A 13033-nucleotide genomic window follows, 5' to 3' on the forward strand; every position below is an offset into this window, starting at 1 on the left:
ACATCAGAATGAGAGGCATGATCATGTTCTCGACAAACAAGCAAAGGCAAGTCGACACATGGAACACCAAAAATTCTTTCAAGGATGCATAGGCATTGGTTCCCATTCCATCCAAAGAGTATAGCAGTAGCAATAACGATAAAACAGAATACAAAGTATACATGTCAGAATAACAAACACACAATGGGCACAAAGCAAACATGAAGCCGGAGGGATCACAGCTCGTCTTCTCTATTCATCAGCATCCTCGCTCCAGATATTCTCATACGTCATACCATGGCACATCCAGTCTACTTCCCGGATTCGATTCAAGCTATCCACAAGCTTGCCCACCTCGTTGACAAATTCCGGCATACCCGCTGCTGCAAGACTTTGACTAGCAGTGCTGGTAGTGCGAACCCGCTCCTTCGCACTGGCGGCGCTGAGGCGCGCCAGGACGTGTGCCCGAAGCCGAGACAACATCAACTTTGCAACCGGATCTGTAAAGTATCGCGCACATGTGGCTATTTCGGAGGGTGCATTTGAAGATTGGATGAAAGACGATGCAGCTGGTCCACTTGTCGCGATAACGCCCGGTGCCGATGAAGACGAAGCCGTCGCAGATGCCGCAGAAGCTGGCATCAAAACCCGTTTGATTGTAGCAAAAAGCTGTGATCTTGTTGCTGCTGGCATGGGATGTGTCGAGTCAAGAATAGATTGAACACGTTCCGGTTTAATTTCACCAAAATCAAGAGACAGAATACGCTCTGCTTCTCCCTTCCATTGGCACCGAACATCCCGCTTCAACAAGTTCTTCGCGCTGAGAAGAATAGCGGCTGTTGCCGCGATTTTGAACGATTGAGATCGGAGGGCCTCCAGTCGAGAGTGATCCAGGCTCAGCGTTTCCGGAACTTGATCATGACATAGCCTTCCATTGCTCAAGACAAGATTAACCAATCCCTGCGCATATATCTTTGCGACGGGAGGTGTAACCTCCGAACTTCCAGGGTCTCGTTTTTTAAGTTCCTCAATGATTGAGTCACGGTTAGACCGCCAAAACCGCCTTGTCTTCTCCAGCGTGATCGTTCCGTTTTCCACCTCCTTGCTAAACGCTCGCTGTTCGTACCCAGGCCCCTCTCGAATTAGCTGAGGGGCAGCCATTTGCAACATGAAATTAGTATGGTCCAAGGATAGGAGGTCGATTATGCCCATCAATCTAGCCAAGCGGTCAATTGCATCTCCGGACGTGTCCTCCGCGAAGGCTTTCACGTCTGGGTCACGGAAGGGAGCACACAGCTTAGGAAGAATGGTACTCATGAAGTCGAAAAATGCATCGTAGGAGAATTTTCCGGCTTTGCACTGATTTGCGATGTGAATTGGATCTAACACCTCGCTTATTAAGTTATGGAGTGAATTTCCGGGCTTCAACGAGCGCAGAAGTCGGTCCTGGATGACAGTGGCCATGGCAACGGTCAAGCTGGTGCCAAGGCCAACTTCGGCGTCTCTCCTCATCGACTCGCACATATGCTTCATAACTCGTCCTCGGACTTCTGTATATGATCCCTGGTCAATCTTATATTCGCGGTTGATTAACAGTTCATGAACAAGAGTTCTGTTATCTGGTAAAGCCGTCAGGAGCTTAACGAATCGATCCTGTGGACTCAACTGATTTTCAAGGGAGTCTTGCGGCCAACGCTCGGTATCAGCTGAAAACACTTCACCAAGAGGGGAGTGAACGTCCTCTGGGGGTCTATTGGCGGCTGAGGGTTGGTCAGTTACGGCACGGGGTATAGCCTCGCTGGAGGCTCCGTTTCGACGCTTTTCTCGCTTTGCTTTTTTCAGTGCCTGTTTAACCATCTCCATGGCCTTGTCTCGGCCAGCAAGTCTCTTCAAACGTGCTAATAGTAGAATCTGGTTGTGACGGATACCCTTCTGGTAATCGTCAGCAACTCCTCCATCGCGATCATCTTTGACCGTTTGCCATATAAGCTCCAGTTCAACAAACTGGGCCAGCATAATCTCGATCAGCACCGTTGAATCGTGGGTTTTCCAAGCGTGGAAGGCAGAGAAGAAAGTATTGTAAGATTGCGACAGCGTTTGGAGGTCGCTGGATAAGGACACTGGGGAAACTCCAATTGATGAAAGCTGGGTAATGACTTGTTCGAAGATGACAAGCAAATCTTGCGCCTTTGTAATTAAATCCTGCTCTTGCTCTCCATTGCTGCTCAAAGCTTGTGCAGGATGGGACAGGATCAGATAACTGCTCAGGAAGACTCGCACAGCACCTCTCCCGCTCATGGAACTCTCTCCCAAATCTTGCAGCCCACACAAACGGAGCACTTTGGTGGTCACATTAAGCACATTCTCCTCGGAAAGCAGCGCCCCAACCTCCTCAAAGCTGAGATTGCGGATTCTTTCCAAAGACAGATCCAAGGACCTAAACAAATTGATCGTGGTGCGAGCGCGATGATTGCGCCATGCCTTCTGAATAATACACACAGCCGCATTCTGGCTGAGCTTCTTCACTGGCATTTGCTTGGGAGGCTTCCCCTCCACAGAGCTTGTCCTTCGAGGCCGACGGAGAGTCTGCTGATAGAGCAGCCTCCTTCGCTCGACTTCCGCAAACTTCTCCGCCATCTCGACCCGGAGTCTTGCGTGTTCTGCAGCCTTTCGCTCTTTTATGTCTTCTGCCTTTTTCTTAGCCCTACGCACCTCTTCCTCGCATTTGGCAGCGATGTCAGCTAACAGTTTTTCCCTCGCCTGCTGCGCTGCCAGGGCCCGCTCCTCCTTCAATGCATTTTTTGTCGCATTTTTCGCAAGGGCTGCGCGTAACCTAACTTTCTCGACGTGCGCCGCCCTATCCGCAAGACGCGCCTTGCGAGATTCGATTATGGAAGCGCGGCGCAGATGTTGCGCCATATGATCGCTATGCGAGCTTCCATGAGTGGACACGACAGAGTGAAGGGACGAGATGGAGCTGCGGCGAGAAGACGAAGCAGACGGTCGTCTACGGTCCTTGGGAATTGGGTAAAGGCGGGCGATTAGGTGCGGAGGGAGCGTGAGAGGCGAAGGGGTATCCTCTGAAATCATTTCGACATCCCCTTCGTTAGGAACGTTCGTCGGCGTGACCCGACCATCCACACCGGAGTTTGGAAGGGAGAATTCGACGTCAGAGTTGCGCCGAATCATTATGGTCGGGGGCTTTTAAGGGGATTCATGAAAGAGTCCCTCTCGTTCCACGGGATGGGGGCGAGCCGTGCGGGTGAAGAGAAGAGAAAAGGAAAGAAAAATGAAAATGAAAATGAAATGAAAAAGCGCAGAAACAATAATAAGTTGATAAAAAGGTGAAATTAATAATGAGGCATGTCAAGGAACCGGCTGGTTGCTTTCGCCGTCGATCGCCGTTTCAGGTGTAGACGGCGTAACCCCAAGAATAGAAGCAGAAAATGAGCGAGCGGGAAACAAGGATCCGTGTGTAATAACTGATGAAGCAGCAAAGGAAGATTATCAACTATGCTACACTTATCAGGTAAAGGGGTAGAAGAAAAAGAGGCGTATCCTCGAAGATCTAGAAGCGATGAGAAAAGGAAGAGAAGAGCCACAGAAGGGCGTTTGACGGTGTGGGATTTTCTGGACGACGAGCAGCTGCAGAGCGAGACCGACGAGGGGTACGGGCTAGGTACCAAGGCGGGCCGCTTGGTTTCAGCCTTCAGGAATGTCCATCGAAGGTCTCTTCTGCCTAGTTAAAACACAGTCATGCGGTTGGCTTATGTAATCAAACATGTGGTTGGCGAGAACTTTCTAGGAGATTTTTTGTCGCTAAACTAGGCTGGCCCCGACGACAGGTGATGTCACTGATCAGCCTGCCTGCAGGACAGAGCAGCTTGCCTCAAGCCATAAGAGAGAGTTACCAGCAAAGAAAATACGGAGGTCAGAGCGTGAAAGGGCGATAATGAGGAGAGTGGCAAAAATTGACCCCGCCCGGGTACGGCATATAAAAAGTTGGTAAACCTACAAAGGAGGCGGTGAAGACCCCCAGCTTAGAAGGGCCGAGTATGAAGATGCCAGGATCACTCGATCAGAAACTAGTTAATGATACGGTCTAGAGATTCGCAGAAGCTTCCAAAAACTGTGTGGGGACCTCAACCCATTTATCCCGAAGATAATCTGCAAATCCTTTTCCAAGGCAATCAAGTTTCGTCGAACTGCTAACTCCGCGCCCAAGAATCCCATAGATCACAAAGTGTACAGCCAGGAGATTGGGAAACTCGACCCTTTCAATAAAATATCCCCGATCGTCCTGGCCCAGTAGCTCGCGGATTCTTTCACGCGTCATAAAGGTACGAAACCAGTCCCATGAGGCTACCGATCGAACAAACAGCCCGATGTTAATATTCGCCCCCTTATCTCCGGACCGCCCGAGGGCGATATCGCCCAAATGGACAGTCTTCATAGGTCCGAAGGAGCAAAGGTCGCATGGGCCATTTGTTTCATAATTACATCGAGCCTCAAGTGGCTCGTACCGCGAAGGATGTCCTGCTGCAATGCTAAAGTCATCCGCTCCGCTGGGGTTCAAGAAAGTCACCGTCTCATTCAGTGCCTGTTGGGGGTAGAGAGCAGGATAGAAGGCCAAATATGGCCGAGGTATTGCGGTTCGCATGTCCAGTGAAAGATGGAACCCTGTGATTCGCCGTTCGTTCAACTTGTCCTCAAGTCTAGAGTCTTCTGCGCTACAGGAAATTTGACATACCAGAAAAATGTTGCATCGTAAATTCCTGCATTGCTTTTGGAACCGCCATGATGCTATCAGCTTCGTCTGCCTGTGAGACAACGCGGCAATAAGTCGTACTCTGCAATTGGCTTGACGGATTAACCGCAGGAGTACCACAACTTCCCTCAAAAATCAGTTACACAGCCGTTTGGAAATGCAAAAGCCAAGTTCTCGGTGCTCTTTTACTCACATTTGAAATTCCAGGAATTGAAATTTGTCTCCATAGCCACTTTTTTGGAGCCCAAACCTCACCTGCTTCTCGAACAGCTCCCATTTTTTATCAGTTCCGTATCCTGTTGCATTTACAAGGAGTTGGCCCTCGTATCCTCCTCGATAAAAAATTGCAAGCTTCGTGGTTGGAGGCGGCGGTGCCCCCTTTACCCCGGAGACCTTAACTCTATTCGCAAGAAAGGGACCACGTCAATTAAAAAGGAACGGTTGACTGCAGTCGTTTTCAAGAATGACCCACCGATCTTTACCGATGTTCTCGATCACAATGTCTCGAGTATATGCTTTAACATCGCCTTAGTATGTAGTGAGTATTCGAGACTGCGTTCCACGTAGAGTAAGGATACATTTCCGTACTGTTCAAATAAACATCTCCTTGCAATTCATATAAGAACTGGCATTTGACCACATCTGCATTGACCAGGCCTTTGGTATTCTCGTGCTTCGTGACCACAGTCGTTCCGTCTTCGGCCACTTCAGCAATGCCAAACGGTAGATCAAGGAACATATCCGTATCGAACTCCGTAAACCCAGAAAAGTTGGACCCCGTGACATATGCGGAACATTCGATCAGATGGCCTGCTACCAAGCCGCCTGCTAAAGCGTCGTAGTCAGTGTCACTCCAACCGTGCCAGAACCATGCGGCTCCAATCACAGGCGAGGCATCAGCTACACGGCCGCAGATGATGATATCCGCGCCTTGCTCCAATCCTTTCACAATTGCCCTAGCTCCTAGGTATGCATTTGCAGAAACAACCGGCTTTTTATGTGTATCCAACAAATCTGTAGCATGCGCTTGTAATTGGACTTGGTCATTGTTGGAATCAAGGTGGGCGGGTAATTGACCCGTTATCTCCAGGCTCTTTCGCACTTCTTCAAGAAGATTATCGCCGGCAACATACGCTACTTTTAAATCATATCCCCGTGACCGAATCTTCAAAGAGCTCAGTGAAAGAAACAAAGGGGAGATATATCAAAGCTATGTTCTCACCAGATCTGATACTTCTTTCGCCAAACCCCTCGGATTAAGGGCTCCGGCATTCAATATGAGCTTGATTTGCTTCTCCCATATTGCATCAATTGATTTTTCGATGCCATCAAGTGCATAAGGGTCATAACCTGGATGCTTTCCTGCTATCACAGCTTCCGCATGTTCTGCAAGATTCATCTCTATTGTAATGTTAGTCTGCAAATGTTGTCACTAGAGAAAGGACCCTCATGCCTGCAAGATAATCTCCAGTTACAAAATCAACATCTCCTTGCGTTACCTGACGCAACATCTGATATCCTGGATCGCCTAGAAGTCGAACATATCAGTTAAAGACCAATCAAAATCCCACCGCCTGAATATTACCTCGAGCCCCTGAACAATTTGCAATTCTCACGGGGCGCTGCCCTTTGCAGGCCCATCTAAGGTTGCTGCTTTGTGCCATTTTCGGTCCCTAGATCCCCAGGTATTGGCACAATTTGGTGTAGGGATAAAGATGAAAAGACTGTATATGTGACGTATGAATCCATCTTTAATTATGCCTCCATTCATAAGGCAGATATTGCCCTTATCCCCATCTGTTCCCATTTCCAACCTCGGCACTCTTGTTTCAAACAGTCTTGTTAGAGACTTCTCTGGGGAGCAGAGACCTGTCGGCCCGTCGGCTACATTTGGGGTCGTGCGGAGAACCAAAACTTAGTTATCTGAACAAGATAGATTTCGAACACGCATAGATGGGGCCATTTGGGGTAACCATGGCCCAAGACCACTGGTGGAAAGCAAAGGCATGTCTGGGGGTATATAAGCCGCGTGGCCCTATCTTCCTTTCTGGGCGCTCAAGTTCTTTGGTTATTTGAGGATTTCCGGTGCCCATCATTTTGAAAATAACTTCCAGGCTAGTCGAACTATGTATGTGTCCATCCGGTTCAACTCTGAGCACGAGGGACCTTGGCTAGGTACGTATATTGGGCCTTTAACTTGGATTTATTTCGCCTACCATGGGCCGCCAACAGAAGTCAGTCGGTGGTTTCTGACCTGTATCCATGTTTCTCGCTTTCGAGAGAAATGAGGAATTTTTATGCGCCGATATCCTTTGGCTACATCAAAGAGCCCCGAATCGATAGCCAGCGAAGGGGTGACCGAACTTCTTCAGGGCTGAGGTGTTTTCGCGCGAAAAGGCGAATTGCGCTGTTAGCTTGCATGGAAGGTGTTCCAGGTTGTTGCAGATATTATTGCTGGACCGGTTTTCAGACGGCAAGTAGCTAACTAACTGTGGAGTTGTAGAATAAAAGCATTTGCTGATTTATAATATTTGAGTTGTTTTCGCGCATTCTGTCATCTGCTCACACCGACAACCGTCCACAGACCTGTTATAAAAACACGCTTCTCCCTTTGTCAAAACTGACTACATTTGGAGAAGTACTAACCAGAAAAGTTACGAATAAACCGTGGTTACATTCAAAACGCTGAATCCCAAAACTGCCTCCTTGTACTACTTTGAACAACTATTTACTTCTCCCATCAATTTCACGGGGTGCCTCTTCTATTAAGAAGTGATTAACTGGTTGACTATAGAGTATAGAGTGGTTAAATTCTCAGTCAAGTTAGTTAAACCGTTGCTGATCAAAGAATTAAGAGAAAATTTCCATTGATGAGTTCGCTGACTACCCCGCAATTCAGGCATTGCAAGCCCCTATCGAACCGATAACACCAAGCCGCCATGTCAGAACACCAATATAAATTTAATGTCACGATGAGCTGTGGCGGTTGCTCGGGAGCAGTCGAGCGAGTTCTCAAGAAGCTTGAAGGTGCGATTATCAATAACCCGTCGCAACTTGAACCACGAGGATTTTCAGCCGGCATACTCCGTACTAACTGAGAGCTGTGTGTCCAGGCGTTAAATCCTTCGATGTAAACCTTGAATCGCAAACGGCAACTGTCGTCGCCGAACCGACCCTGGAGTATGACACCGTTCTCAACACGATCAAGAAGACTGGTAAAACTGTGATTAAAGGCGAGGCAGATGGGACGGAGATGGCTGTCTAGAGCCTGCCATTTTCCGAACTGGCAGTAGAAATTCCATAGTTATTTTTTCCAACTTAGGGCTGTTGGAACACTGCCGATGTGCTGTTGTCTGTCGCACCGAAGTGACCACCACTTTGCCAGGCGGGGAAAGCAATGACGTATCAACCAGTCTGTAGATACAGTTTGGCTTCTAAAAACGAAAGGAGAAATATTTATAGCTTGACTAATCTCGTTGTATGTAATATGTTTCTGCCGATATCTAGCCACCTGGCTACAGAATAAAAGCGAAATGTGTAACTAGCTGTAGTATTGGGGGTATCCAGAAATTCACAGACATAAGTCGTCTGTCAATAGTATGTACAGCAAATACATTTCAACCAGACTTCCAGACGGTCAAGGACCCTATACAAAATGACCTTTCGCCGCCCTCGTCTGCCTTTGCGAAATCTTATTAACAAAAAAGAATAAAGAAATATCACATGGCTGTATCGGGATCAGCGCCGCTGATGGCTATTTTCAGTTCCCCCGAATAAGCACAGGGTCTCGCAGTACAACGTGTCTGGTGTGAGGACGCTTGTCTTCAACAGCTTCCCTTCGAACACTTGGCTCGCGGTAATTTGGTGGACGGGTTTCCAGCTCTTGTTGGAAATATCTTTACATCATATGTTAGCATCGGCCACACACCAAACGAAGAGCGGCGGTCCATTCCAATAGTGGACCGATCACTGAAAAAGAACGTCCGAGAATATCAACCATACCGTTTTTGTTCTGGCAGGATACCACGGTAAGAATCTTCTACTATACGACCATCATAAGTTTCTTGCTGGGTGGAAACCGGAAACTGTTGCAAGAGCCGAGGTGCATGAGCAGGACGATGGTTGGCAATCCGGGAACTAAAGTGGTGAATTGGAGGCGATAGGGAGCGGTTTAAGGGGGCTTCATATGCAATCATACGATCTGAGGTATATTCACAAAGATCAGATTGCTGCAAATATTTTGGTGGATGACGACCCATTTGACCTGCTGTGTCATCATGTAGTCTGGAATGTGGTTGGTATCTCAAGGGCTCCTTGTTTCCCGGCGAAGCTACAGGACGAACAAAGTCGTGGGAATAGATACGCGAAGAGCGTGTATCTTGATTAGATAAAAAGGATCTCCGTTTTGGTGAATCCACCTGCATCGCAACAGAATTGGCGTGGCCAGACCTTTTTAACTGGACCTCCCGACCTTCGCGGGGCTCTGGTCCAAGAAGCACATGTCGAGGGCGCGAGAGCTGCGAAAACTGGTTAGGTTTGACATTATCTGTGTCATCCCTGACCCCGTATAAAGAGCTGTCTGCTTTGACAACAGACGGTTTGTTCGTAGCAGCATGAATAGAATGATTAACAAGAGGAAGATGTCTCAGGCCTTGGCCCTTATGGGGATGTCCACGGTCAACGAAATCGCTGGTAAGCGGATCCTTTCTAGTGGGAATGTCCGTTAAGTGTGGTTCCCCAGTCGACCTTCGATCCGTCTGTGCTCCAAGGCGCTCTCTATGATTGAATGGTGGATCAGAATATCCACTGCTAGAAATGTGTGTTTTGTTAATCAGAATACCCTGTGCTGCACTTTTCGAATCATAAAGGCTTTTCTCTCGATGAGTGTCCATGTCTCCGGCTGGATATAGGAGTTCCGAAGTTTCTCTGTGGCCCTCAGGATGCGAACTCTCAATGGAGTTGTGAACCACGATCTTGCTCCTTTTGGGGGGGAAGTGATACCTGCCATCATCAATTTCAATGATGTTCATTCTACCAGACAAATCCTCAAGTGGAGGCTGTTCACGGTAAGCTTCATTGATTAACAAGCCATTGGAGTCCCGCTTCCGCGACATAAGTAGTCCCGGGTCAGGCCCATATTCGCGACCATGTTCATCTGGATAATGGCCTATGGCTGTGGTGCGTCCACGGAATTCACTATCACTATGGATCGTCTCCTGCATGGGAGCGTAAGGATTACTACTAGTTGGGTTATACTTCACCTGTTCAGATGGTATATACCCGCGGGGATGAAGCGATGAAGGAGGAATGAAACCCGGTCGCATATCATAACCTGGTCTCGTAATTTTATCGGCTCTTTCAAATATGGAGCCGTCGGACAAACGGATTATCTTGGGAGGTTCGGGTCGTCTCATCTGCAAATTGTAACAGTTAGCGTAAACGTACTTGTAACTCCCGGCTAGACCTAGGCGGCCTGCATTGCAGGACTCAGATGCCTCACATATAGTTGTGACGCGGCGTCGTCTACATCTCGGTACGAACGTTGGGCCACTGAAACAGGTGCGTCCACAGGGTGAAGTATATGTAAAGGTCGGGGTTGTAATTCTCCGGTATAGGGCAACTGTCGGGTTGGTTGCATCTCATGCAGCCGCGCCTCTGTGGACATGGGTAAGGAATCATGTCCAGACGACTGTCCGGCCGGTTGATGGCCAGGACGCGTATTTAACATATCCTTATAACGATCTCTGGCTCGATCCCAGGCTTGGTATCTGCTGAAGCCTCTACGATCAATCTTTTTCTTATCCCCTGTTTTCCGTTTCCTTGGAGGGTCTGGAATAAAGCGAACACCTGGAGGCGCTTCATCTTCAGAAGGCTCAGGGAGATTGCTCCTATCCACAGTGCACGAATTACCGTATTGTAATGGCCAAGTCTGAAGTTCTTTGACCACAGTATTGCTGCACACAAATTCGACACTTGAATCCCGTTCTGCTTGTGTCTGCTCATTGTCTTCACTGACATCATCATCCTCATCATCGGAGATAACAATAACTTCGCGAAATACGTCTTCAAGAACGGTTTCACCGCTCTCATCATCACCTCTCCATTGTACAAGCTTCGCAAGGCAGGGTTCTTCAACTGCAGCTCGAGCTTCTTGAAAAGACATTAATCTGAGTAGACGATCATAATCGGTGTACACATGACGTATATGCGCGACCACGGCTAACTGGACGCGACGTGCTAGGGGGAGTTCAACAGCAGTCCCAACTTTCCGTTTACCCTATGTTTTTATTAGCAGAGTATTGAAGTGCGAAGTTGACATACCTTTCGGAACGCGGTTTTGATGATCTGATTCAAGTCTTTATCTGGAATATTAGGAAATAAGTCCTTGATCGCATCGCGGGCCTCGGCATTGATTGTCGTTTGCGATATCTCCGAATCTGCTCTTCGTTCGCGCATCAACTCTCTAACATGTCCGTGACTAGGTAAGTGCCGATAGGGCATAACTTTCCCGGTCGATGACAGGAAGACACCTCGGTCCATGCATACCGTGGCCACTACAACACTCGGAAAGTGATAGCCGATCCTATGAACTTGTTGGGAAAGATTGTGCATGCCTTGATGAGGTGTGGTCTAGCGAGAACAAGGGGGCATTAGTGATTTGCATTGATGGAGAAGCAAGCTGATATGCACTCACCGAAACAGTATACACTTTGAGGCCATCTTTTCGACATATTTCCTTGCATGCAGTAGTAAATTTGGGATTCCCGGCCGGTATAAACGTGTAGCCAGGCGGCGCCTTTGCTTCGAAGGAAATCTACTGGCAGTCAGCAATACACGCGATAATCGATAAAGGGATTGTTTTAGAGATTGCATGATTTGAAAGTCGTACAACACTCCGAAGCTTCTTCTTTTCCTGAGTGACAGTTTCCATAATTATTTTGTGCTTGCGAAGACTGGTTCTGGGGACTTTGCTGCGAGCACGAGCGGCTTGCGCCGACCCGGCCCGATGAAGTACACGAGTCATTCTGGTGACCGTTGCCGACAACCGCACCTAGCACGAGGGGCGACGTCACTGGAAAGATAGCACCTCCAAGGCTTAAAGGTACATCGTCTCACAGAAAATATTATTTCCAATAGGGAGAATCATCTGCATATCTGCCTGTTTCATGTGTGGTTAATTTTTTTTTAAAAAAAAAGAAAGGAAAGAAGAACACCAGTTAGGATCAAAGGACTATTGCTCGCAAAAAGAGAATCAGTGTGCTTATTTCCTAAGCACACAAAGTATCTTATTTGAGAACTCTCAATTAAGCTTAGCAGTGACCTAAGCAGGCCCAGAAGTAGATCCTGGGGACAAGGAAGGAGTTATGCAAGACAAGAGTCCAGGTGCCTAAGCAGTCATGGACTTCTTTTTGTCTAATTCAGGACGCAGTTTGCGTTGACGAGGGCGGTGTTCAGTGCTGTTTTTTCAGGGTGCGTTGGGCAGAAGAAGAAGCGAGGTGGAACAGGTGGGAAGCCTCGTTATTAAGGGCCTTTCCGGGTGCAGCGTTTCGGGCCAAGGTTGCACCTGACCAGTCATGTGACACTAATAGTACTCTAGGCATAGCGGATTTTAGGAATTTTTTCAATACTAGCAAATTACGGGGTACTCCGTACCGTAAAGCTTCTCTAAACGTAGATCCTACCAACACCAAACCACCAAACTACCTACGGAGTAGGGAGTTCTTCGTAAATGATGTAAATATTACATAGTATTCATGCGACTTTTGTCTCGATGTTGAGGTGAGAAGTGACCATTTATTATCCAACTACTTTTAAAGATATTATAACTATGGCCTAGATTCAGAAGATATTTCGAGAAGTATACGGAGTAGCTACTCCGTCCTCCATACATATTGAATAGTCAGTCCGACCCCTATATTCTTCTAGAAGTATGGTAGACTCACAAAACGATGTAATTTCGCGAAGCAAAACTTCCGTCACATTTCTAGATTTGAAAAATCCCATCCTCCTGGCCACCCAATTTTCCTCTCATCAATCAACAGCAATGCTCGATCTCTTAAATTCCTCATCCAATTTGCGATAGAGGATATTCCATGTTGGAAAAGGAGGCCGCGATCACAGCTTAGCCTGGAAATTGACACAGAGCCCGTTGGTCAGACATGTTTATGTATTTCGAGGCAATGGCGGTAACTGTGGACTCCCTAATTGCTGGGCAGTTTGTTGTCATTGAAGAATACCTAGAGGGTGATAAAATTAGTATATTGACTTTCAGTAATGGAAAAACCT

At 47.7% G+C, this 13033-nt stretch overlaps 4 protein-coding genes across 4 annotated transcripts; 1 reads left to right on the forward strand and 3 right to left on the reverse strand.

Moving 5' to 3' along the window:
• Nucleotides 1–231: 231 nt before the first annotated feature.
• On the reverse strand, nucleotides 232–3168 carry D8B26_006851 (uncharacterized protein; the record flags this gene model as incomplete). Its single annotated transcript, XM_003070277.2, has 1 exon — nucleotides 232–3168. One exon carries the CDS (start codon nucleotides 3166–3168, stop codon nucleotides 232–234), a length of 2937 nt encoding a protein of 978 aa, XP_003070323.2.
• A 913-nt stretch (nucleotides 3169–4081) lies between these two features.
• D8B26_006852 (uncharacterized protein) lies at nucleotides 4082–6411 on the reverse strand (the record flags this gene model as incomplete). The annotated part of the gene is made up of 8 exons (XM_066125314.1): nucleotides 4082–4659; nucleotides 4730–4869; nucleotides 4941–5147; nucleotides 5220–5274; nucleotides 5336–5912; nucleotides 5970–6164; nucleotides 6247–6275; nucleotides 6333–6411. 8 exons carry the CDS (start codon nucleotides 6409–6411, stop codon nucleotides 4082–4084), a joined length of 1860 nt encoding a protein of 619 aa, XP_065981396.1.
• Nucleotides 6412–7380: 969 nt separating this feature from the next.
• Nucleotides 7381–8468, forward strand: ATX1 (Cytosolic copper metallochaperone). Its single transcript, XM_003070279.2, has 3 exons — nucleotides 7381–7569; nucleotides 7647–7774; nucleotides 7861–8468. The coding sequence occupies exons 2-3, from the start codon at nucleotides 7687–7689 to the stop codon at nucleotides 8010–8012; spliced, it is 240 nt and encodes a 79-aa protein (XP_003070325.1). The 5' UTR covers nucleotides 7381–7569; nucleotides 7647–7686; the 3' UTR covers nucleotides 8013–8468.
• D8B26_006854 (uncharacterized protein) lies at nucleotides 8466–12227 on the reverse strand. The gene is made up of 6 exons (XM_003070280.2): nucleotides 11637–12227; nucleotides 11442–11561; nucleotides 11069–11377; nucleotides 10248–11024; nucleotides 8750–10161; nucleotides 8466–8643 (listed from the first exon to the last, which is right to left on the reverse strand). Exons 1-6 carry the CDS (start codon nucleotides 11769–11771, stop codon nucleotides 8508–8510), a joined length of 2889 nt encoding a protein of 962 aa, XP_003070326.2. The 5' UTR covers nucleotides 11772–12227; the 3' UTR covers nucleotides 8466–8507.
• Between the last annotated feature and the right edge of the window lie 806 nt (nucleotides 12228–13033).

The sequence above is a fragment of the Coccidioides posadasii genome, chromosome 3, assembly GCF_018416015.2.
Source record: "Coccidioides posadasii str. Silveira chromosome 3, complete sequence".
Lineage (NCBI taxonomy): Eukaryota > Fungi > Ascomycota > Eurotiomycetes > Onygenales > Onygenaceae > Coccidioides > Coccidioides posadasii.

Bases quoted from the DNA above. Each gene is read 5' to 3' on its own strand.
- ATX1 (XM_003070279.2), top strand. From the start codon at position 7,687: ATGTCAGAACACCAATATAAATTTAATGTCACGATGAGCTGTGGCGGT. The intron at 7,775-7,860 runs GTGCGATTATCA...CTGTGTGTCCAG, and splicing joins AGTTCTCAAGAAGCTTGAAG to GCGTTAAATCCTTCGATGTA.
- D8B26_006854 (XM_003070280.2), bottom strand. From the start codon at position 11,771: ATGACTCGTGTACTTCATCGGGCCGGGTCGGCGCAAGCCGCTCGTGCT. The intron at 11,378-11,441 runs GTGAGTGCATAT...TGTTCTCGCTAG, and splicing joins TCAAAGTGTATACTGTTTCG to ACCACACCTCATCAAGGCAT. The intron at 11,025-11,068 runs GTATGTCAACTT...ATAAAAACATAG, and splicing joins TCAAAACCGCGTTCCGAAAG to GGTAAACGGAAAGTTGGGAC.